The following is a 24,697-nucleotide window of genomic DNA, read 5'->3' as shown; positions in this document are numbered from 1 at the left end:
GTGGGTGACTTGTAGTGTTGATTACATTTTTTAGTTGATTGCTATATGGTTTATTTGGTGGAAGATTATATGTTCAGATCGATTATGCTATTTAATACCCCTCTGATCTTGAGCATGAATATCATTTGTGAATAGTTACTTTTGTTCTTGAGGTCATGGGAGAAGTAATGTTGCAAGTAATCATGTGAATTTGATATGTGTTCGATATTTTGATGATATGTATGTAGTGATTCCTCTAGTGGTGTCATGTGAATGTCTGATGTCTACTACACAACCTTCTTCTTGTAGACGTTGTTGGGCCTCCAAGTGCAGAGGTTTGTAGGACAGTAGCAAATTCCCCTCAAGTGGATGGCCTAAGGTTTATCAATCCGTAGGAGGCGTAGGATGAAGATGGTCTCTCTCAAGCAACCCTGCAACCAAATAACAAAGAGTCTCTTGTGTCCCCAACACACCTAATACAATGGTAAGTTGTATAGGTGCACTAGTTCGGCGAAGAGATGGTGATACAAGTGGTATATGGATGGTAGATAAAGGTTTTTGTAATCTGAAAATATAAAAACAGCAAGGTAACTAATGATAAAACTGAGCGTAAATGATATTGCAATGCTAGGAAACAAGGCCTAGGGTTCATACTTTCACTAGTGCAGGTCCTCTCAACAATAATAACATAATTGGATCACATAACTATCCCTCAACATGCAACAAAGAGTCACTCCAAAGTCACTAATAGCGGAGAACAAACGAAGAGATTATGGTAGGGTACGAAACCACCTCAAAGTTATTCTTTCCAATCAATCCATTGGGCTATTCCTATAAGTGTCACAAACGGCCCTAGAGTCCGTACTAGAATAACACCTTATGACACAAATCAACCAAAACGCTAATGTCACCTAGATACTCCAATGTCACCTCCAGTATCCGTGGGTATGATTATACGATATGCATCACACAATCTCAGATTCATCTATTCAACCAACACATAGAACCTCAAAGAGTGCCCCGAAGTTTCTACCGGAGAGTCAAAAAGAAAACGTGTGCCAACCCCTATGCATAGGTTCATGGGCGGAACCCGCAAGTTGATCACCAAAACATACATCAAGTGGATCAATAGAATACCCCATTGTCACCGCGGGTATCCCACGCAAGACATACATCAAGTGTTCTCAAATCCTTAAAGACTCAATCCGATAAGATAACTTCAAAGGAAAACTCAATCCATTACGAGAGAGTAGAGGGGGAGAAACATCATAAGATCCAACTATAATAGCAAAGCTCGTGATACATCAAGATCGTACCACCTCAAGAACACGAGAGAGAGAGAGAGAGAGATCAAACACATAGCTACTGGTACATACCCTCAGCCCCGAGGGAGAACTACTCCCTCCTCGTCATGGAGAGCACCGGGATGATGAAGATGGTCACCAGAGAGGGATTCCCCCTCCGGCAGGGTGCCGGAACGGGTCTAGATTGGTTTTCGGTGGCTACAGAGGCTTCTGGCGGCGGAACTCCCGATCTATTGTGCTCCCCGATAGTTTCGGGGTATATGGATATATATATAGGCAGAAGAAATACATCAGAGGAGCCATGAGGGGCCCACGAGGGTGGAGGGCGCGCCCAGGGGGTGGGCGTGCCCCCTGCCTCGTGGATTCCTCGTTGATCCCCTGACATGCACTCCAAGTCTCATGTATTGCTTTCTTTCCAAAAATAACTTTTCCGAAGGTTTCATTCCGTTTGGAATCCGTTTGATATTCCTTTTTTGTGGAACACTGAAAGAAGGGAAAAACAGAAACTGGCACTGGGCTCTGGGTTAATAGGTTAGTCCCAAAAATCATATAAAATAGCATATAAAACATCCAAGGTTGATAATATAATAGCATGGAACAATCAAAAATTATAGATATGTTGGAGACGTATCAGCATCCCCAAGCTTAATTCCTGCTCGTCCTCGAGTAGGTAAATGATAAAAACAGAATTTTTGATGTGGAATGCTACCTAACATATTTCTCTAAGTAATTCTCTTCATTTTGGCAAGAATATTCAGATCCATAAGATTCAAGACAAAAGTTTAATATTGACATAAAAATAATAATACTTCAAGCATACTAACTAAGCAATCGTGTCTTCTCAAAATAACATGGCCAAAGAAAGTTCATCCTTTCAAAATCATATAGTTTGGTCATGCTCCATTTTCATCACACAAGAATTCTCTCATCATGCAAAACCCCGATGACAAGCCAAGCAATTGTTTCATACTTTAGTAATCTCAAACTTTTTTCAACTTTCACGCAATACATGAGCGTGGGCCATGGATATAGCACTATGGGTGGAATAGAATATAATGAGGGGGTTATGTGGAGAAGACAAAAAGGAGAAAGTCTCACATCGACGCAGCTAATTAATGGGCTAGGGGGATGCCCATCAATTGATGTCAATGCAAGGAGTAGGGATTGCCATGCAACGGATGCACTAGAGCTATAAATGTATGAAAGCTCAACAAAAGAAACTAAGTGGGTGTGCATCCAACTTGCTTGCTCACGAATACCTAGGGCATTTGAGGAAGCCCATTGTTGGAATATACAGGCCAAGTTCTATAATGAAAATTTCCCACTAGTATATGAAAGTGACAAAACAAGAGACTCTCTATCATGAAGATCATGGTGGTACTTTGAAGCACAAGTGTGGAAAAAAGGATAGTAGCATTGTCCCTTTTTTTATTTGGCCTTTTTTCTTCTTTTTTTATTTGGCCTTTCTTTTTTCCCCTTTTTTGGCGTTTTTCTTGGGACAATGCTCTATTAATGATGATCATCACACTTCTATTTATTTACAACTCAAAGATTACAACTCGATACTAGAACAAGATATGACTCTATATGAATGCCTCCGGCGGTGTACCGGGATTGCGATGAATCAAGTGTGACATGTATGAAAAATTATGAATGGTGGCTTTGCCAAAAATACGATGTCAACTACATGATCATGCAAAGCAATATGACAACGATGATGCGTGTCATAATAAACGGAACGGTGGAAAGTTGCATGGCAATATATCTCAGAATGGCTATGGAAATGCCATAATAGGTAGGTATGGTGGCTGTTTTGAGGAAGATATAAGGAGGTTATGTGTGAAATAGTGTATCATATCATGGGGTTTGGATGCACCGGCGAAGTTTGCACCAACTCTCAATGTGAGAACGGGCAATGCACGGTACCGAAGAGGCTAGCAATGATGTAAGGGTAAGATTGTGTATAATCCATGAACTCAACATTAGTCATAAAGAACTCACATACTTATTGCAAAAATCTACAAGTCATCAAAAACCAAGCATTACGCGCATGCTCCTAGGGGGATAGATTGGTAGGAAAAGACCATCGCTCGTCCCCGACCGCCACTCATAAGGAATACAATCAAATAACACCTCATGTTTCAAATTTGTTACACAACGTTTACCATACGTGCATGCTACGGGACTTGCAAACTTCAACACAAGTATTCCTCAAATTCACAACTACTCAACTAGCATGACTCTAATATCACCATCTCCATATCTCAAAACAATTGTCAAGTATCAAACTTCTCATAGTATTCAATGCACTCTATATGAAAGTTTTTATTATATCCCTCTTGGATGCCCATCATATTAGGACTAATTTCATAACCAAAGCAAACTACCATGCTGTTCTAAAGGACTCTCAAAATAATATAAGTGAATCATGAAAGATCAATTATTTCTATAAAATAAAACCACCACTGTGCTCTAAAAAGATATAAGTGAAGCACTAGAGCAACAACAAACTACTCCAAAAGATATAAGTGAAGATCAATGAGTAGTCGAATAATTATGCAACTTTATGAATACTCTCTAACATTTAAGAATTTCAGATCTTGGTATTTTATTCAAGCAGCAAGAAAAACTAAATAAAATAAAATGACGCTCCAAGAAAAACACATATCATGTGGTAAATAAAAATATAGCTCCAAGTAAAGTTACCGATGAACGAAGACGAAAGAGGGGATGCCATCCGAGGCATCCCCAAGCTTAGGCTCTTGGTTGTCCTTGAATATTACCTTGGGGTGCCTTGGGAATCCCCAATCTTAGGCTCTTGCCACTCCTTATTCCATAGTCCATCGGATCTTTACCCAAAACTTGAAACCTTCACAACACAAAACTAAACAGAAAACCCGTGAGCTCCGTTAGCGAAAGAAAACAAAACACCACTTCAAGGTACTGTAATTAACTAATTATTGATTAATATTGGTGTTAAACCTACTGTATTTCAACTTCACTATGGTTTATAAACTCTTTTACTAGCCATAGGTTCATCAAAATAAGCAAACAACACACGAAAAATAGAATCTGTCAAAAACAGAACAGTCTGTAGTAATCTGTAACTAACGCAAACTTATGGAACCCCAAAAATTCTAAAATACATTGCTGGAAGTGCGGAATTTATCTATTAATCATATGCAAAAAGAATTAACTAAATATCACTCTCCAATAAAAATGGCAGCAATTCTCGTGAGCGCTAAAGTTTCTGTTTTTACAGCAAGATCAACAAGACTTTCCCCAAGTCTTCCCAACGGTTCTACTTGGCACAAACACTAATTAAAACATAAAAAAACTCAATCATAACAGAGGCTAGATAAATTATTTTTTACTAAACAGGAGCAAAAAGCAAGGAACAAAAATAAAGTTGGGTTGCCCCCAACAAGCGCTATCGTTTAACACCCCTAGCTAGGCATGATGATTTCAATGATGCTCACATAAAAGATAAGAATTGTAACATAAAAAGAGCATCATGAAGAATATGACTAGCACATTTAAGTCTAACCCTCTTCCTATGCATAGGGATTTTGTGAGCAAACAACTTGTGGGAACAAGAATCAACTTGCATAGGAAGGTAAAACAAGCATAACTTCAAAACTTTAAGCACATAGAGAGGAAACTTGATATTATTTCAATTCCTACAAGCATATATTCCTCCCTCATAATAATTTTCAGTAGCATCATGAATGAATTCAACAATATAACCATCACCTAAAACATTCTTTTCATGATCTACAAGCATAGAAAATTTACTACTCTCCACATAAGCAAAATTATTCTCATTCATAATAGTGGGAGCAATTCATAATAGTGGGAGCAAACTCAACAAAATAATTATCATGTGAGGCATAATCCAATTGAAAACTAAAATCATGATGACAAGTTTCATGTATATCATTATTCTTTATAGCATACAAGTCATCACAATAATCATCATAGATAGCAACTTTGTTCTCATAATCAATTGGAACCTCTTCCGGAATAGTGGAATCATTACTAAATAAAGTCATGACCTCTCCAAATCCACTTTTATAATTATCACAATAAGATTCAACATCCTCCAAAGTAGTGGGATCATCACTTCCTAAAGTTGACACTCTTCCAAACCCACTTTCATCAATATAATCATCATAAATAGGAGGCATGCTATCATCATAATAAATTTGCTCATCAAAACTTGGGGGACAAAAAATATCATCTTCATCAAACATAGCTTCCACAAGCTTGTGGCTTTGCATATCATTAGCTTCATGGATATTCAAGGAATTCATACTAACAACACTGCAATCATGCTCATCATTCAAATATTTAGTGCCAAACATTTTATGGACTTCTTCTTCTAGCATTTGAGCACAATTTTCCTTTCCATCATTCTCACGAAAGATATTAAAAAGATGAAGCGTATAAGACAAACTCAATTCCATTTTTTGTAGTTTTCTTTTATGAACTAAACTAGTGATAAAACAAGAAACTAAAAGACTCGATTGCAAGATCTAAAGATATACCTTCAAGCAATCACCTCCCCGGCAACAGCGCCAGAAAAGAGCTTGATGTCTACTACACAACCTTCTTCTTGTAGACGTTGTTGGGCCTCCAAGTGCAGAGGTTTGTAGGACAGTAGCAAATTTCCCTCAAGTGGATGACCTAAGGTTTATCAATCTGTAGGAGGCGTAGGATGAAGATGGTCTCTCTCAAGCAACCCTGCAACCAAATAACAAAGAGTCTCTTGTGTCCCCAACACACCCAATACAATGGTAAATTGTATAGGTGCACTAGTTTGGCGAAGAGATGGTGATACAAGTGGTATATGGATAGTAGATAATGGTTTTTGTAATATGAAAATATAAAAACAGCAAGGTAACTAATGATAAAAGTGAGCGTAAACGGTATTGCAATGCTAGGAAACAAGGCCTAGGGTTCATATTTTCACTAGTGCAAGTCCTCTCAACAATAATAATATAATTGGATCACATAACTATCCCTCGACATGCAACAAAGAGTCACTCCAAAGTCACTAATAGCGGAGAACAAACAAAGATATTATGGTAGGGTATGAAACCACCTCAAACTTATTCTTTCCAATCAATCCATTGGGCTATTCCTATAAGTGTCACAAACAGCCCTAGAGTTCGTACTAGAATAACACCTTATGACACAAATCAACCAAAACCCTAATGTCACCTAGATACTCCAATGTCACCTCAAGTATCTGTGGGTATGATTATACGATATGCATCACACAATCTCAGATTCATCTATTCAACCAACACATAGAACCTCAAAGAGTGCCCCGAAGTTTCTACCAGAGAGTCAAGATGAAAACGTGTGCCAACCCCTATGCATAGGTTCATGGGCGGAACCCACAAGTTGATCACCAAAACATACATCAAGTGGATCAATGGAATACCCCATTGTCACCACGGGTATCCCATGCAAGACATACATCAAGTGTTCTCAAATCCTTAAAGACTCAATCCGATAAGATAACTTCAAAGGAAAAACTCAATCCATTACAAGAGAGTAGAGGGGGAGAAATATCATAAGATTCAACTATAATAGCAAAGCTCGCGATACATCAATATCGTATCACCTCAAGAACACGAGAGAGAGAGAGAGAGAGAGATCAAACACATAGCTACTGGTACATACCCTCGGCCCCGAGGGTGAACTACTCCCTCCTCGTCATGGAGAGCACCGGGATGATGAAGATGGCCACCAGAGAGGGATTCCCCCTCCGGCAGGGTGCCGAAACGGGTCTAGATTGGTTTTCGGTGGCTACGAAGGCTTCTGGTGGCGGAACTCCCGATCTATTATGCTCCCCGATAGTTTTAGGGTATATGGATATATATAGGCGGAAGAAATACATCAGGGGAGCCATGAGGGGCCCACGAGGTGGAGGGCGCGCCCAGGGGGGTGGGCGCGCCCCCTGCCTCGTGGCTTCCTCGTTGATCCCCTGACGTGCACTCCAAGTCTCATGTATTGCTTTGTTTCCAAAAATAACTTTTCCGAAGGTTTCATTCCATTTGGACTCCGTTTGATATTCCTTTTCTGCGAAACACTGAAACAAGGGGAAAACAGAAACTGGCACTGGGCTCTGGGTTAATAGGTTAGTCCCAAAAATCATATAAAATAGCATATAAATGCATATAAAACATCGAAGGTTGATAATATAATAGCATGCAACAATCAAAAATTATAGATACGTTGGAGACGTATCAATGTCGAATACATGGCACTTCACCGTATTTGGGCCTAAGGGAATGCATTGTAGAGTAGTTATTAGATGATGGGTTGCCAGAGTGATAGAAGCTTAAACCCTAGTTTATGTGCTACTTTGTAAGGGATTGTTTGGATCCATATGTTTAATGCTATGGTTAGATTTTATCTTAATATTTTTATCGTAGTTGTCGATGCTTGTGAGGGGATTAATCATAAGTCGGAGGTTTGTTCAAGTAAGAACAACACCCAAGCACCGGTCCACCCACATATCAAATCATCAAAGTAGCGAACGCGAATCAAACCAACATGATGAAAGTGACTAGATGAAATTCCCATGTGCCCTCAAGAACGCTTTGCTTATGATAAGAAACCATTTTGGTCTATCCTTTGCCACAAAAGAATTGGCTACCTTGCTGCACTTTATTTACCGTTACCGTTACTTGCTTGTTACAAATTATCTTGCTATCAAACTACCTGTTACCGACAATTTCAGTGCCTGCAGAAATTACCTTGTTGAAAACCACTTGTCATTTCCTTCTGCTCCTTGTTGGGTTCGACACTCTTACTTATTGAAAGGACTACGATTGATCCCCTATACTTGTGGGTCATCACAGCCCAAACCTAATTCTTTAGGTGAAGACATTGGAAAACTCTTCTGAGTGGTTGAGTCAGCTTTGATTGTATCCCAAGTAAAGTTGTTGTATTGTGTTTGAAATCTGACCATTGGGACACGTGTCCTTTGGTCATTCACCCAGGGTCATTTCGGTCATATCATGTCGGGATGCTACCCCGGCTATAAATAGCCACCCCCTCCACCATAAGTTGTTGGCTACTTTGAGTTATTGCATGACAATTGTCATCTAGAGAAATCCAACCTCCGAAGCATTTGAGGGAATTTCTGCAAGAAAAAACCCGCAAACGCTCAGAACCCAAAGTGATTGAGCATCAGTGAAGAATTTTTATTCTTAGTGAACCAAAGACTTATTACACTTGAATATTGTGATCTTCTAGACGGTTAGGCGTCATGTTCTGAGCTTCCAAGGGACCATTATGGAGTGCCTGTGAACAAGTTTGTAAAGGTTTCAAAAGTCTACCTTGAATACTTACCACGACTGATTTGGCGAGAGGTTTGAGTGACCTTAGCTCAAGAATAATAAGGTGAAGACTTGGTCTTCTCAGTTCAATCACAGCATCTCCAACTAGACGTAAATTTGTCACAACAACTGAAACTGGTCCAACAAATTTTGAGTCTTCTCCGAGCAACTGGTTCTATCTCTTCACTACTTTACTTTGCGTTCTGTATTGTGAAGACTTTGCTTGCTTCTTTGTATGAAGACTTTGCTTGAAGACTTTCTTTACCATGCTTTCTTTTGTCTTTAGCCTAATAGTTCCTATGTGTGTGCTTGTATGTTTGCTTGTTTTAGATATATTGCTATTTAGTTTGCATGGTATCCCTTATCTTGATGATTGTGTGTTCTCATTGATTACATGATTAGATTAGTTCTACTTCCATCTTGTATTGTTTTGCACTACTATTCCTTCCGCATTTTCGAATACTTAACCTGTTTCGAAGAGTTTGATAAAAATCTCCCATTCACCCGTCTAGTTGATAACTAGCACTTTCACCAACTAAGATTTAACTAACAAAAGATCCTCAGATATTGTGAGTGTCGGACCTCTTGCCTTGAGTATATGTGTTGTTCTTTTCTTGTTGTGGGCAATGTTCCCCCAACATCAAACGTAGGACAATTTGGATTCCCCAAGTCATACTTTCTAAGGTTCGTAGGCTCTTTAACCTCATTGGTCATATCCGACATAAAATTCTCCTAAAATGATTATGAATTCAAATCCTAAAAAGGCTTTCGCCCCGCTTTATATATAAAGCAACAAACAACATAGAAAATGCATACAACCCCACACCACACACACACCCAAGGCAGAGACAAGGGAGCTGATGAACAACAACAATACTCCAACTACCCCAGAGCAAACAACAAGTGTACGGATAGAGCATAGCTTGGGATCGAAGGAGCTCTCAACTATGAACGGGTCATCGTGAGGAGACGAAGCCGAAATCCGACGGACCAAGATCTCAAAAATGGTGTCTCCAAGAAAGAAATGACACTGCAGTGCCACCACCGCCCTATCCACTGAATCCAGATTTTCACCCAGAGTAACACGAAGGACGCAGGGACACCGAGATGGTGCCTTCAAGAAGGGATGAATGCATGGACGCCACTACCGTCGGCCTGGCCAGAGGAAGGTGAGGTTTTCACCCTGGCCACCACCCTCCACCTCCACCCGGTGTATGGCCCGACATGAGAGCGCCAGACGCACCACCACCGTAGAACGTCGAAGACCCACCCCCATACCACCCACGTGGCCATGACAGTGACCCCGTCAGCACCCAAGCCATGAGCTCCACCCACGAGCCCACAGCTCCGCCACCAAGGTCACCACCCCGTTTGGAGACCATCAAGGTACGGGCGTTGAGCCGACCAGTAGATCCCTAGCACCATCGGAGCAGTCGGTGACCACCCCTCCTCGAATATTGGTCTGCAACCATCAAGCACTAGGCCTAGAAATAGGAAGGAAGGAAGGAGCGGAGCACGTCCGGACCGACGCATAGATACGTCTCCAATGTATCTACTTTTCCAAACACTTTTGCCCTTGTTTTGGACTCTAACTTGCATGATTTGAATGTAACTAACCTGGACTGACGTTGTTTTCAGCAGAACTGCCATGGTGTTATTTTTGTGCAGATATAAAACTTCTCGGAATGACCTGAAAATCCACGGAGACACATTTTGGAATTAATGAAAAATATTGGCGAAAGAATAAGCATCAGACGGCCCACACCCTGTCCATGAGGGTGCAGGGCGCCCCCCTGGGGCGCGCCCCCTGCCTCGTGGCCCTCCTGGGACTCCACCGACCTCAACCCCAACTCCATATATTCACTTCCAAGGAGAAAAAAATTGGAGAGAAGGATTCATCATGTTTTACGATACGGAGCCGCCGCCAAGCCCTAATCTTCCTCGGGAGGGCTGATCTGGAGTCCGTTCGGGGCTTCGAAGAGGGGAATCGGTCGCCATCGTCATTATCAACCATCCTCCATCACCAATTTCATGATGCTCACCGTCGTGCGTGAGTAATCTCATCGTAGGCTTGCTGGTCGGTGATGGGTTGATGAGATTTACCATGTAATCGAGTTAGTTTTGTTAGGGTTTGATCCTAGTATCCTTTATGTTCTAAGATTGATGTTGCTATGACTTCGCTATGCTTAATGCTTGTCATTAGGGCCCGAGTGCCATGATTTCAGATCTGAACCTATTATGTTTTCATGAATATATGTGAGTTCTTGATCCTATCTTGCAAGTCAATAGTCACCTACTATGTGTTATGATCCGGCAACCCCGAAGTGACAATAATCGGGACCACTCCCGGTGATGACCGTAGTTTGAGGAGTTCATGTATTCACTAAGTGTTAATGCTTTGGTCCGATACTCTATTAAAAGGAGGACTTAATATCTCTTAGTTTCCAATAGGACCCCACTGCCATGGGAGGGTAGGACAAAAGATGTCATGCAAGTTCTTTTCCATAAGCACGTATGACTATATTCGGAATACATGCCTACATTACATTGATGAATTGGAGCTAGTTCTGTGTCACCCTATGTTATAACTCTTCCATGAGGAATCACATCCGACATAATTATCCATCATTGATCCATTGCCTACGAGCTTTTCACATATTGATCTTTGCTTAGTTACTTTTCTGTTGCCACTGTTACGTTGCTACAAAAATTACAACTGTTACTTTTGTCACCATTACCGTTACTTCCATACTACTTTGCTACTAAATATTTTGCTGCAGATATTAAGTCTTTCAGGTGTGGTTGAATTGACAACTCAATTGCTAATACTTGAGAATATTCTTTGGCTCCCCTTCTATTGAATCAATAAATTTGGGTTGAATATTGTACCCTCGAAAACTGTTGCGATCCCCTATACTTGTGGGTTATCAAGACTATTTTCTGGCGCCATTGCCGGGGAGCATAGATCTATTCTTTGAGTCACTTGGGATTTATCTCTGTTGATCACTATGAGGAACTTGAAAGATGAAAGAACCAAGATTTTTCCCTCAACTATGAGGGGAGGTAAGGAACTGCCATCTAGCTCTGCACTTGATTCACCTTCTGTTATGAGTAAATTTGCGACACCTACACCTATTATTGATTCTGATATGTCGCATGTTATTGATGATGCCACTTCTGCTATGCATGATGCTTATGATGAAACTACTTCTATGCTTGATAATACCGTGCCATTAGGTGAATTTCTTGATGAACAACTTGCTAGGGTTAGAGAGAACGAAATTATTGAAACAGATAATATTGATGAAAGTGGTGATGAAGATTCTCCCCCTAGATATGAATTGCCTGCGGTGCCTGAGGGTTATGTTATGGATGAAGAAACTGCTAGAGACCTTTTTGCTTGCAAAGATAGATATGATCTTAAGAAACTATTAGCTAAGCTGAAAGAAAAGTCTTTGAATGCTAGAATGAAATATGACCCTGCTTTTGCTACTTCAACTATCTCTATTTCTGATAAGGATTATAATTTCTCTGTCGATCCTGAGTTAATTACTTTGGTTGAATCTGATCCTTTCTATGGCTATGAATCTGAAACTGTTGTGGCACATCTTACTAAATTGAATGATATAGCCACCCTATTCACCCACGAGGAAAAAAATCTGTTACTACTATATCCTTAAGTTATTTCCGTTCTCATCAAAGGGTGATGCTAAAACATGGTTTAATTCTCTTGCTCCTGGTTGTGTGTGTAGTCCCCAGGATATGATTTATTACTTCTGTGCTAAATATTTCTCCGCTCATAAGAAACAAGCTGCCTTAAGGGAAATATATAATTTTGAGCAAATTGAAGAAGAGAGTCTCCCACAAGCTTGGGGAGGCTTCTCCTATTACTTAATGCTTTGCCTAATCATCCTCTCAAGAAAAATGAAATACTTGATATCTTTTATAATGGACTAACCGATGCTTCCAGAGACCACCTGGATAGTTGTGCTGGTTGTGTTTTCAGGGAAAGAACTGTTGAGCAAGCTGAATTGCTATTGAATAATATATTGAGTAATGATAATGATTGGACACTTCCTGAACCAACTTCTAAGCCAACTCCGAAGAAAAGGAGTATTCTATTTCTTAGTCCTGAAGATATGCAAGAGGCAAAGAAATCTATGAAAGAAAAGGGTATTAAAGCTGAAGATGTTAAGAATTTACCACCTGAAGAAATGCATGGTCTTAATAACCCGGCACAGGTAGTAAAGGTAAACTCTCTCTATAGATTTGATGAAGGTGATATTCCTCATAATAAGTCTGCTAGCCAATGCTTGGATGAGTTTCATAATTTTATTGTTAAACAAGAAAAGTTCAATGCTTATGTTGGTAGACAATTGAAACATAATGCTTATATGGTTGAACACTTGAGTGATTATATGTCTAGAGTTAAAGGTGACCTTAAACTTATTAGTAAACATGCTTCTATGGTTACCACTCGGGTAGAACAAGTGCTTAAAGCACAAGATGATTTGCTCAATGAATTAAGTAATAAGAAAAATGATAATTTTGTTAGAGTTATGACTAGAGGGGGCAGAATGACTCAGGAACCTTTGTATCCTGAGGGCCACCCTAAGAGAGTTGAGCAAGATTCTCAGAGAACTAATGTTGATGCACCTAGTCCTTCTAAGAAGAAGAAAAAGAAAAATGATAGGACTTTGCATGCTTCTAGTGAACCTATTGTTGACACACATGAGAATCCCAATGATATTTCTATTTCTGATGCTGAAACACAATCTGGTAATGAACATGAACCTAGTGATAATGATGATATTCATGTTGATGCTCAACCTAGCAATAACAATGATGTAGAGATTGAACCTGCTGTTGATCTTGATAACCCACAATCAAAGAATCAACGTTATGATAAGAGAGACTTCATTGCTAGGAAGCACGGTAAAGAAAGAGAACCGTGGGTCCAAAAACTCATGCCTTTTCCTCCTAAATCATCCAAGAAAAAGGATGATGAGGATTTTGAGCGCTTTGTTGAAATGATTAGACCTATCTTTTTGCGTATGCGTTTGACTGATATTCTTAAAATGAATCCTTATGCTAAGTATATGAAAGCTATTGTTACAAATAAAAGAAAGGTACCGGAAGCTGAAATTTCCACCATGCTTGCCAATTATACTTTTAAAGGTGGAATACCAAAGAAACTAGGAGATCCAGGAGTACCAACTATACCATGCTCCATTAAAAGAAACTATGTTAAAACTGCTTTATGTGATCTTGGAGCCGGTGTTAGTGTTATGCCTCTCTCTTTATATCGTAGACTTGATTTGAATAAGTTGGCACCTACTGAAATATCTTTGCAAATGGCCGATAAATCAACTGCTATACCTATTGGTATTTGTGAGGATGTGCCTTTTGTGGTTGCAAATGTTACTATTTTAGCGGACTTTGTTATTCTTGATATTCCCGACGACGATAGTATGTCGATTATCCTTGGTAGATCCTTTTTGAATACAGCACAGGTTGTTATTGATTACAATAAAGGCAATGTCACTTTTCATGTCAATGGTAATGAGCATACGATACACTTCCCGAGGAAACAACCTCAAGTCCACAGTATCAATTCTATTGGAAAAATTTCAACGATTACTATTGGAGGTTTTGAATTCCCTCTTCCTACTATCAAGAAGAAATATGATATTCTTATTGTAGGGGACATGCATATCCCCATTTAGGTAACCTAGTGTTATTCGAAAATTCTTTGGTTTCATATTATTCCGAAAGAGTTTGTTATCAAGACTTGATCAACCTTGTTAGTGGATTCCTTTTGATGAGCACGACATGGATGAAGTTAGAAAGCACAACTCTCTGTACCCTCCTTTTACTTTATGTTATTTAGGTTAAATAAAGCAAAAATAGTATTTTATGTATGTTTTATGAATTATCCTTGCAATAAAAATACCCTGAAAATAAAAGTTCTCCAAATGTCCTGAAAATGAAATATGGGTTTTTGTAGAATATTTAAGAATTTCTGGCACTGAGAACACGCTAGGGGGCCCCCCATTTGGCCACGAGGGCACAAGGTGCGCCCACCCCCTGGGGCTACCTTGTGGGCCCCATGTGGACCCCCTCCACTTATTCCAGCACCCACTCACTTCGTCTTCCTCCAGAAAAAATCCTCACATAGCTCAAACCCGTGTTCTAGCTCATCTTGCTGCCATTTTCGATCTCTTTGCTCAAAGCTCCATTCACAAAACTGTTCTAGGGGATTGTTCTTTGGTATGTGACTCCTTCAAAGGTCCAATTAGTTTTTGTTCTATTGCTTTATTTATTGCAAATTTTTGCTGTTAAGGTGACCCTGTTCTTGAGCTTGCATGTCAAATTTATATGGTCCAAAGTAGTTTTAATGCATGATATAGCCTCTAGGCACTTGTGGGAGTAGTTGCTACCAATCTTGTTGAGTTTGGTTCACTTTTATTTTGAGTCACTAAAAAATTTCAGAAATTTTTCAGATAAAGAAAATGATGAAGAGATTGTTGAGGAGCTCTTCGAGCCGAAGCTCGAAGGATAAGAAGAATGAGGAGAATAAAAAGCCCAAAGACAATCTTCCTCGCACTGCGGAGGTTCGGCCATGCGAATGGCCTTGTGATGCATTCTTGAGAGCCGCCGAAATTTACGATGACTTTTATTACTTGGCTAAGAATGCAGGCCTCGCCAACTTCCTCCACGACCAGCGTGAACAGTATCTCCTACTCACTAATATTTTCGTGCAAATTTTTTATTTCCATGCTAAGAAATCACCACCTTCAGTGGAGTTTCACTTATATGGTGAGGTGAAGGAGATGTCACTCCATGATTTTTGTCGGGTCTGCAAGATACCCTTTGTGGGCACCATCGAGGAACCACATCGTAGTGATGTGGATGGATTTATTGATAGAATTGTTGTAGGGGAAACGCGGAAAGTTTCCGATGCAAGAATTACTAGTATACATTTTCCTGTTCTACGTTACTTTGCGATATTTGCTAGTAGATGCTTAATTGGTCGCGGGAACAGTGGAAATCTTAGTGCTCCTGGTCTTGTCATTTTGCACCATGCTTTGTTTCGTGATACAACTTTCAGCTTAGGCGCTATTGTTGCTAAACGATTAAGTCTAAACCATACAAAGGGCCCCATCTTCGGAGGCATCTTTGCTTCACACCTTGATAAACACTTTGAGATACCTATTAGGCATTATTAGAAAGAGGAAAAGTTGATGCCCCTATTTTTCTAGATTATAAGAGTATGGCAACACATGAATTTATTGTTAAAAATAAGAAGAAGATGCTTAAGTATAATTTGATATTTGATAAAACTCACTGTGAGACTATTACCTTACCTGCACCCTCTTTGTTTAACATACTTTCAGGCATGTACCTCATCTTACCCGAGGCCATTTATGCATACTGGAGACTGACACAAGTCACAGAGCCTTAGTCTGAGCCACCACTTGACCCTTATCGATAGTCTGTTTATCAGTGGGATCCGGAGGAGATCGCCAACCAGTGGCACCCTCAGGACCCTCCTCAGTACACCGGAGAGAGTAGCTTCGATCCATGGGCATAGACCAACTTAGGCAGAAGCCTAAGCTTGGGGGGGCATGTATTTCTCACCGACATTACATTCATGTTCACACACTCATTCTAGTTGTCGGTGCTCATACTTTTTCATTGTACTATCCATGCTAGTTTATTTTCTTTTCTAAGCCTTCTTCTTGTGTGTTTGAAAAACCTTAAGAAAAACCAAAAAAATAGTTGTAGCTTTTAGCTAGTTTACTTTCCATGCCTGTAGTAGTAGTAGTAGTAGTAGTAGTAGTAATTAAAAGAAAACCCAAAAAGATTTCTCATTCTTCTTTTGCTTGTTGGGAGCTTTCCCGTGTAAATAGTTTTATTTATTTTCTTATTCTTTGGGGGTCAAGAGGAGAAGACCCTGATGAAAATGTTGAGTGGCTCTCATATGCATTATTGTTGATTTAACCAAGAGCTCATATTACCTTGTCTTCCCCCTTGTTTTAAATACTTGCAGATTCCAGCTTAGTACAATGTACGTGCACTATTATTATTATCCACACCGTTCGGTCGTGCGAGTGAAAGGCAATAGTGATGATATATGATGGACTGAGTGAGATGAGAGAAGCTGGTATGAACTCAACCTATCTTGTTTTTGTAAATATGATTAGTTCATCGTTCCTGATGCAGCCTATTATGAATGAAACATGTTTGCAATGACAATTAGAGATTATAGTTGCTCATGCCATGCTTAATTAGCTAGGAGTTTATAATGGTTTACCTTGCGTGCCAACATGCTATTAAAATGGTTGTGATGTGGTATGATAGGGTGGTATCCTCCTTTGAATGATTCGAGTGGTTTGACTTGGCACATGTTCATGCTTGTAGTTGAAACAAAATCAACATAGCCTCCACGATATTTGTGTTCACGGTGATTTATATCCTACTCATGATTGCACTCATTGTTGATTAATTTTCATACATGTCCATGACTGTTGTCGCTCTCTAGTTGGTCGCTTCCCAGTCTCTTTCTAGCCTTGACTTGTACTAAACGGGAATACTGCTTGTGCATCCACTTCCATAAACCCCAAAGTTATTCCATATGAGTCCATCATACCTTCCTATATGCGGCATTTACCTGCCGTTTCAAGTAAATTTGTATGTGCCAAACTCCATCTTCAAATGAAATTCTGTTTTGTATGCTCAAATAGCTCATGTATCAACTAGGGATGTCTATATCTTCCATGCTAGGTGGGTTATTCTCACGATGAGTGGACTCCGCTCATCACTCACGAGAAAATGGCCGGTAACCGGGATGCCCAGTCCCATGCTCAAATCAAATCAAAATAATTGCAAACAAAACTCCCCCAGGATTGTTGTTAGTTGGACGGCACCCGTTGTTTCGGACAAGCCACAGATTGATTTTTGTTGGTGGTGGGGGAGTATAAACTTTACCATTCTGTTTGGGAACCGCCTATAATGTGTGTAGCATGGAAGATATCGAGATCTCTTGGTTGTTATGTTGACAATGAAAGTATGCCACTCAAAACATTATTTATCTCTGTTTCAAAACTCGAGCTCTGGCACCTCTGCAAATCCCTGTTTTCCTCTACGAAGGGCATATCTATTTATTTTTATGTTGAGTCATCATTCTCTTATTAAAAAGCACCAGTTGGAGAGCACCGCTGTCATTCGCATACATTGCTATTAATTTACATTGAGTATGACTGGATCTCTTTTACCATGAATTACAATGTCTAGTCAGTCCTTGATCTTCAGGGGTGCTCTGCATTTATATTTTGCGGTCTCGGAAAGGGCTAGCGAGATACCATCTTGTTATATCATGTTATGATTGTTTTGAGAAAGTGTTGTCATCCAAGATTTATTATTATTGCTCGCTAGTTGATTATGCCATTGATATGAGTAAACATGAGACCTAAATGTTATTGTGAATATGGTTAGTTCATAATCTTTGCTGAAAACTTGAATGTTGGCTTTACATATTTGCAACAACAAGATCAAACAGAGTTTGTAAAAGTTTTTCTTCATCACTTTCAGTTTGTCAACTGAATTTGCTTGAGGACAAGCAAATGTTTAAGCTTGGGGGAGTTGATACGTCTCCAACGTATCTACTTTTCCGAACATTCTTGCCCTTGTTTTGAACTCTAACTTGCATGATTTGAATGGAACTAACCTGGACTGATGTTGTTTTCAGCAGAACTGCCATGGTGTTATTTTTGTGCAGAAATAAAAGTTCTCGGAATGACCTGAAAATCCACGGAGACACGTTTTGGAATTAATGAAAAATATTGGCGAAAGAATCAGCATCAGGGGGCCCACGCCCTGTCCACGAGTGTGCAGGGCGCCCCCTGGGGCGCGCCCCCTGCTTCATGGGCCCCCTGGGACTCCACCGACCTCAACCCCAACTCCATATATTCACTTTCGGGGAGAAAAAAAATCGGAGAGAAGGATTCATCGCGTTTTACGATACGGAGCCGCCGTCAAGCCCTAATCTTCCTCGGGAGGGTTGATCTGGAGTCCGTCGGGGCTACGGAGAGTGGAATGCATCGCCACCGTCATCATCAACCATCCTCCATCACCAATTTCATGATGCTCACCGCCGTGTGTGAGTAATCTCATCGTAGGCTTGCTGGACGGTGATGGGTTGGATGAGATTTACCATGTAATCGAGTTAGTTTTGTTAGGGTTTGATCCCTAGTATCCATTATGTTCTAAGATTGATGTTGCTATGACTTTACTATGCTTAATGCTTGTCACTAAGGCCTGAGTGCCATGATTTTAGATCTGAACCTATTATGTTTTCATGAATATATGTGAGTTATTGATCCCATCTTGCAAGTCAATAGTCACCTACTATGTGTTATGATCCGGCAACCCCGAAGTGACAATAATCGGGACCACTCCCGGTGATGACCGTAGTTTGAGAAGTTCATGTATTCACTAAGTGTTAATGCTTTGGTCCAGTACTCTATTAAAAGGAGGCCTTAATATCCCTTAGTTTCCAATAGGACCCCACTGCCATGGAAGGGTTGGACGAAAGATGTCATGCAAGTTCTTTTCCATAAGCATGTATGACTATACTCAGAATACATGCCTACATTACATTGATGAACTGGAGTTAGTTCTGTCTCACCCTATGTTATAACTGTTACATGAGGAATCGCATCTGACATAATTATCCATTATTGATCCATTGCCTACGAGCTTTTCACATATTGATCTTTGTTTAGTTACTTTTCCGTTGCCACTGTTACGATTACTACAAAAACTACTACTTTACTTTTGTCACCGTTACCGTTACTTCCATACTACTCTGCTACTAAATATTTTGCTGCAGATATTAAGTCTTTCAGATGTGGTTGGATTGACAACTCAACTGCTAATACTTGAGAATATTATTTGGCTTCCCTTGTGTCGAATCAATCAATTTGTGTTGAAATACTTTACCCTCAAAAACTGTTGCGATCCCATATACTTGTGGGTTATCACGCACCCCCGCGCCGGTAATAGGTAGCTGGGCTACCCATCCCTCCCGCAGCCTCCCTAGCGTCACCCCTGACACCATACTCGGCACCCGGCCAGATCCACTCGAGGCAGAGGCAACCACCTGTCCGGCGGCAAGGGCCGCTGAATCGACCGCACCCTACCATCGCAGAAGACCTCTAGAGGAGACAACACACTGGCTCGCACCACTGCCGTGACGCAAGCGGACCGCCGCTAGGTACCATCGCCTGAGCCGCCCACCGGCCGCCAAGCCCGCCTCGAGTAGAGCCGCCTGCGGGGCAGATCCAGCTGAAGTCGCCACCACCACCTAGGCCACGCACCCCCACCAACCATCATCGCGCCAGCCCTCCCCGCCTGAGGCAGAGTCGCCTCTGAGCTTGCCGCTACGCCCTAACCCAGTGTCGCGTCGTAGCGCGGGGCCACCGACTGTGCCAAGCTCCCACGCACGGCGAGGAAAGAAGGCCCCGCCACCGCCAACACATAATTGGCTTTGCTTGGCGGCGCGGATCGGCGGTGGCGAGGGAGGGAAGTTTGCTAGTGGCTAGGGTTTTCCCCCTCGGTCGCTCACGGGAACGACGGAATGGCGGGAGGGGAAAAACGGCCACAGCACTTACGAACGTTGTCCATGATTTCAAATAAACTAACGGCATACACAATTAACTAATTCAATGGCATATGAAATTAATTAATTCAATGGCATAGCGAGAGTATAAAATGGAGCCAAATTTGTACCGTCTCCTGCTGGGACATTCCAATAACATGCCCTGGGTAGACCGGGCGACGGCGGTGCCCGTACTTGTCCGCGTCCGTTGAAGTTACGGTGAGTGCACACCTTGTTGTCCGACGCCTCCCGTCTGCGTTAAATAAGCACATATTCTTTCTTTTGGGACCAAAATAAGCACATGTTCAAATGGAGTGTTGAATTCCTGATTTTATGGCCTGTAAGCTACCGTTGCATGCTATCACTAGCCTGTGCAGCGAGCGAATCCTCGTCCTAGGCGGAGTAGGAAGATTGTGACGAGCAGCGGGGGCTTCATATCATATCGTAATAAATATTTGCAGCGAGCCTGACTTGTGACAACTGTAGCTTGTGGGCGATTCCTCGCCCATCATTTTGAACTCGATCGCTCCGAGTTGACTCGTACCACCAGTCCACCAACTTACACCATCGACTGCCGCTTTGCCTCTTTGGGCATTGGACTACTGATTAATCCTCGTCAACGTCATTGATTTATACGTAGCTAGCTAGTGCTACATCCTTCACGTGGAAGTAGAACCACAGGCAGAGGGAGGAAGCAAATGCTCTGAGTCTCCGTGTTGAAACCGCTGGAACACCCTGAGCTGCTTTTGGTGTGACCGGCTGGAATTGCTCTGCCACTCCTCATGTGCACATCACACTTAGCCCTCTCGCTGTCCAAACTCCTGCTTGCATCCACCGAAAAATAGATACTCCTATTTCATACGTATTCGTTTGTAGAGAGTATATAATCATACTACTCCAGTTCCTGGAAAACAGGATGCTCCCAAGCTCCCATCAAAGGTCACTATTGCCCATGATCTCTGGATTGTTGCTGTTGGGTTCCGATCAGAACAGAGTGGTCTTGCGTTATTAACAGAGATAAGCCAAATTTACAACCAAGGACAAAGACCCGGTAATTCCCACCTACATCTACCGAGGGCAGCGTGGACCACGTACGCACGGTCCATGATATCGTCAAGTGACAGACACCTTCAAGTCTTCAAGTTCCATTTTTCCTTTTTGCATTCGGGTTCAAGCAAAGGAAATACGAGCTTCCAAAGCTGCTAGGCGTACGCCCGCCTGCGAGTCTCCAAGCTCCTGCCGATGAAGGCCCTCGCCAAAACCCCTATAAAACCCCTTGCACAGTATAAAACACACCTCCACTCCACAGTAAAAACCCACGCCCACAGGCAAGCAGAGGCCCCAGGACCGATCGCAGCAGCCAGTGCCATGGACAAGGAGGAGCAGGAAGGCCGCGCGACGTGGGTCCCCGGCGCCCTCGTCGTCGGCGCGGGCCCGTCGGGGCTCGCCGCGGCCGCGTGCCTCGCGGCTCGCGGCGTGCCGGCCACGGTGCTCGAGAGGTCCGACTCGCTGGCCTTCACGTGGCGCCACCGCATGTACGACCGCCTCGCGCTCCACCTGCCCAAGCGCTTCTGCGAGCTGCCGCTCCTCCCGTTCCCGGCCGACTACCCGACCTACCCCTGCAAGGACCAGTTCGTGGCGTACATGGAGGCGTACGCCGCCGCGGCGGGCGTGGCCCCTCGCTTCGGCGCCAGCGTCCAGGAGGCCGCGTTCGACGCGTCCGCGGGCGCCTGGGCGGTGCGCCTGGCGGGCGGCGAGGTGCTGATGACGAGGTGGCTCGTGGTGGCGACGGGCGAGAACGCGGAGCCGCACGTCCCGGACTTCCCCGGCATGCGGCAGTTCGCCGGGCGCGTCCTGCACACGTGCGAGTACAAGTGCGGCGAGGAGTTCGCCGGGGAGAAGGTGTTGGTGGTGGGGTGCGGGAACTCCGGCATGGAGGTGAGCCTGGATTTGTGCCGGCACGGCGCTAAGCCCTCCATGGTGGTGCGGAACACGGTAATAGATACTACTACAATCACAATCACAATGAGCTCTTGCTACATATACCTAAGATTGTGCTGTTAGGATCCGTCCTCTCTTCTTGCTGCCTTTTGTTTGTTTTCTGTTGTAGTTCGTGCAATTATGTTGACTCTGCTCCTCTTTGGTGCCCTTAACTTCTTTGGCATTTCCCCTTCGGTGCCTAGCCTATCTTCTTGCTGCCATCTTTCATGACAAGCATGTTCCAATCTGCATGGGCGCTGTTGTTGATCCGTTTTGTTTCCCTTCCCTTTTGCTTCAACAAACTATTTATGCCCGCCCGTTTCATTCACGCTAAAACTAACAAGCAGTCACCGTAAAATAAAATTGTACAGGTCCATGTGCTGCCAAAGGAGATGCTGGGTGTGTCCACGTTTGGCATTGCCATGGCTCTGCTCAAATGGCTGCCGGTCCAGTTGGTGGATCGATTCATCCTGGCGGCGGCGCGCTTGACCCTCGGCAACACGAGCCAGCTCGGGCTAAGACGGCCCAAGACGGGGCCCATCGAGCTGAAGAACCTCACCGGCAGAACCCCCGTGCTGGACGTCGGGACTCTAGACCACATCAAATCAGGCAAAATTAAGGTTGGTTAGCTCCACCAACGATAATTGAGATTGGCTTAAACTGTGGAAACCTGCCTAGCGGGCCACCGCCCAATCTGGCATACCATACCAGCCAGAGCCAGGTCTTGAATGAAAGCTCACTCATCATGAAGCTCCATTTCTTCTCTGTCGCTACAGCACAGCACATGCACGCCTTAACGTTTCTCTGCCGATTTCCTATGGCCTTGTGTATGTGTGCGCTGATGAGGTGATGTGATAAGCAGGTGGTAGGAGCAGTGAAGGAGGTGACGAGGGTCGGGGCCAGGCTCGCGGACGGCAAGGAGGAGCAGCAGTTCGACGCAATAATACTGGCGACGGGCTACAGGAGCAACGTGCCGTCCTGGCTCAAGGTAAATACTTATAAAACAACCCACCAAAAAGGACTCCCTTGTTCGTTTTTGGTCTGCACAGGCACAGCTTAGCAAAACAGTAGTGGCACAGTGCGCGTCATGCCGTCACCTTGCCCTGCGTCCCCGCGTCACGGCCGTCCTCCCCTCCCTTCCCCTGTTGGGTTGGGCCATTTTCCCTTCTCGTGTATCGGGGGCGGGCAGGGGCAGCTCGTGCCCTCGCCTGCGCGGAGCCATGCGTTCCTTTCTCCCCAACTGTCCGCCTCTCTCGCGCCAAGTGATCGAGTCAGTGACTCACCCTGGGCATGGGCATGGGCATGGCCGCCCACCGCCGTGGATGCTGGACTCGAGACTTTGGATATACGCTTGCGTTGCGTCGGCCCGGTCACTCCATACCTGTGGATTGCTCAATATGGCCATCTAATCTATATGGTCTATTTCGGGTGCTAGTATTATCAGTATGGGACGACAAAAGGCTATCCAAACTACATATAGTCAAGATGGCAAGAAAGGTAGTGCTACTTGCTTGAGTCTGACATACTACTTTGATTTTACCCCATTATAAAAGTTCACCAGAGCAAGCCCGCCATACATTGATCCCCTGTAACTGTATGCCCTCCTTTTCTTTGTCTATTCTGAGACACTCCATGGCTCATCGTTCCTAATCTGCAGGATGGAGGCGATGTCTTCACAAGAGAAGGCACGCCCAAAACCCCTTTCCCCGACGGCTGGAAAGGGCGAAACGGCCTCTACACCGTCGGATTCTCGCAGCGAGGGCTCCTCGGAGCATCGTCAGACGCCCTATGCGTCGCCAGAGATATACATTGCCAATGGAGGGAAAGAGAAAGAGAAAGAGATAAACCCACTAGCGATGTGCACGAAGCTGATAGCTCTGTTTGATTCTCACGGGAATGTACAGCGTTTAAGTAGGAGTTTTGTGCATATAACACCAAGCTCGTCTCTTGCCTGCCGCAAGACACACCATTTGCTAAGTGTTTCCGAAGATGATTAGTGGAGTAGAACGGTGGTATGTGTAACGTGTCCCTATAGCACGCAAGCCAGCTTTTTTGTGTGTGTGTGTGTGTGGGAAGCTCTACGATGCGCCACTCCTCTCGACCACATGGGCTGGTAGCCCAGGGATCCAGCCTGAGGCCTGTTCGGCCGTTGCTTGGACCAGGTGTTGTTAGCCCAATTCGGTGGGGGAAGAAAGGCTGGCCTGAAAAGGGGGTGAGTATGGGCTGTAGGCCTAGTTTTTCTTCTTTGCTACGATTTTTCCAACACAGAGCAGTTTTTCCCCGCGGTTGCTATTTATCGCATCAAGCGATTGTAATAGCAGTTTTCGCTTAAGCGTTTCCCGCCTCACGACGTATTGGGCTGGCCCATTTACGCGCGCCCATTCGTTACAAAACAGGCGAACTGCTATTACAATGTT

General features: G+C 43.1%; 1 protein-coding gene across 1 annotated transcript; it reads left to right on the top strand.

Moving 5' to 3' along the window:
- Positions 1–21,557: 21,557 nt before the first annotated feature.
- LOC123058405 (indole-3-pyruvate monooxygenase YUCCA1) lies at positions 21,558–24,436 on the top strand. The gene is made up of 4 exons (XM_044481138.1): positions 21,558–22,295; positions 22,652–22,900; positions 23,143–23,268; positions 23,938–24,436. The coding sequence occupies exons 1-4, from the start codon at positions 21,669–21,671 to the stop codon at positions 24,163–24,165; spliced, it is 1,230 nt and encodes a 409-aa protein (XP_044337073.1). The 5' UTR covers positions 21,558–21,668; the 3' UTR covers positions 24,166–24,436.
- Positions 24,437–24,697: the final 261 nt, after the last annotated feature.

The sequence above is a fragment of the Triticum aestivum genome, chromosome 3A (assembly GCF_018294505.1).
Source record: "Triticum aestivum cultivar Chinese Spring chromosome 3A, IWGSC CS RefSeq v2.1, whole genome shotgun sequence".
Taxonomy (NCBI): Eukaryota; Viridiplantae; Streptophyta; class Magnoliopsida; order Poales; family Poaceae; genus Triticum; species Triticum aestivum.
The sequence above is the reverse complement of the archived record's forward strand: the minus strand, read 5'-3'. Positions and strand labels throughout refer to the sequence as shown.

Excerpts from the sequence above, each read along its gene's own strand:
- LOC123058405 (XM_044481138.1), top strand. The coding sequence starts at position 21,669 with ATGGACAAGGAGGAGCAGGAAGGCCGCGCGACGTGGGTCCCCGGCGCC. Across the intron at positions 22,296-22,651 it reads CCATGGTGGTGCGGAACACG|GTCCATGTGCTGCCAAAGGA; the intron begins GTAATAGATACT and ends AAAATTGTACAG. Across the intron at positions 23,269-23,937 it reads ACGTGCCGTCCTGGCTCAAG|GATGGAGGCGATGTCTTCAC; the intron begins GTAAATACTTAT and ends CCTAATCTGCAG.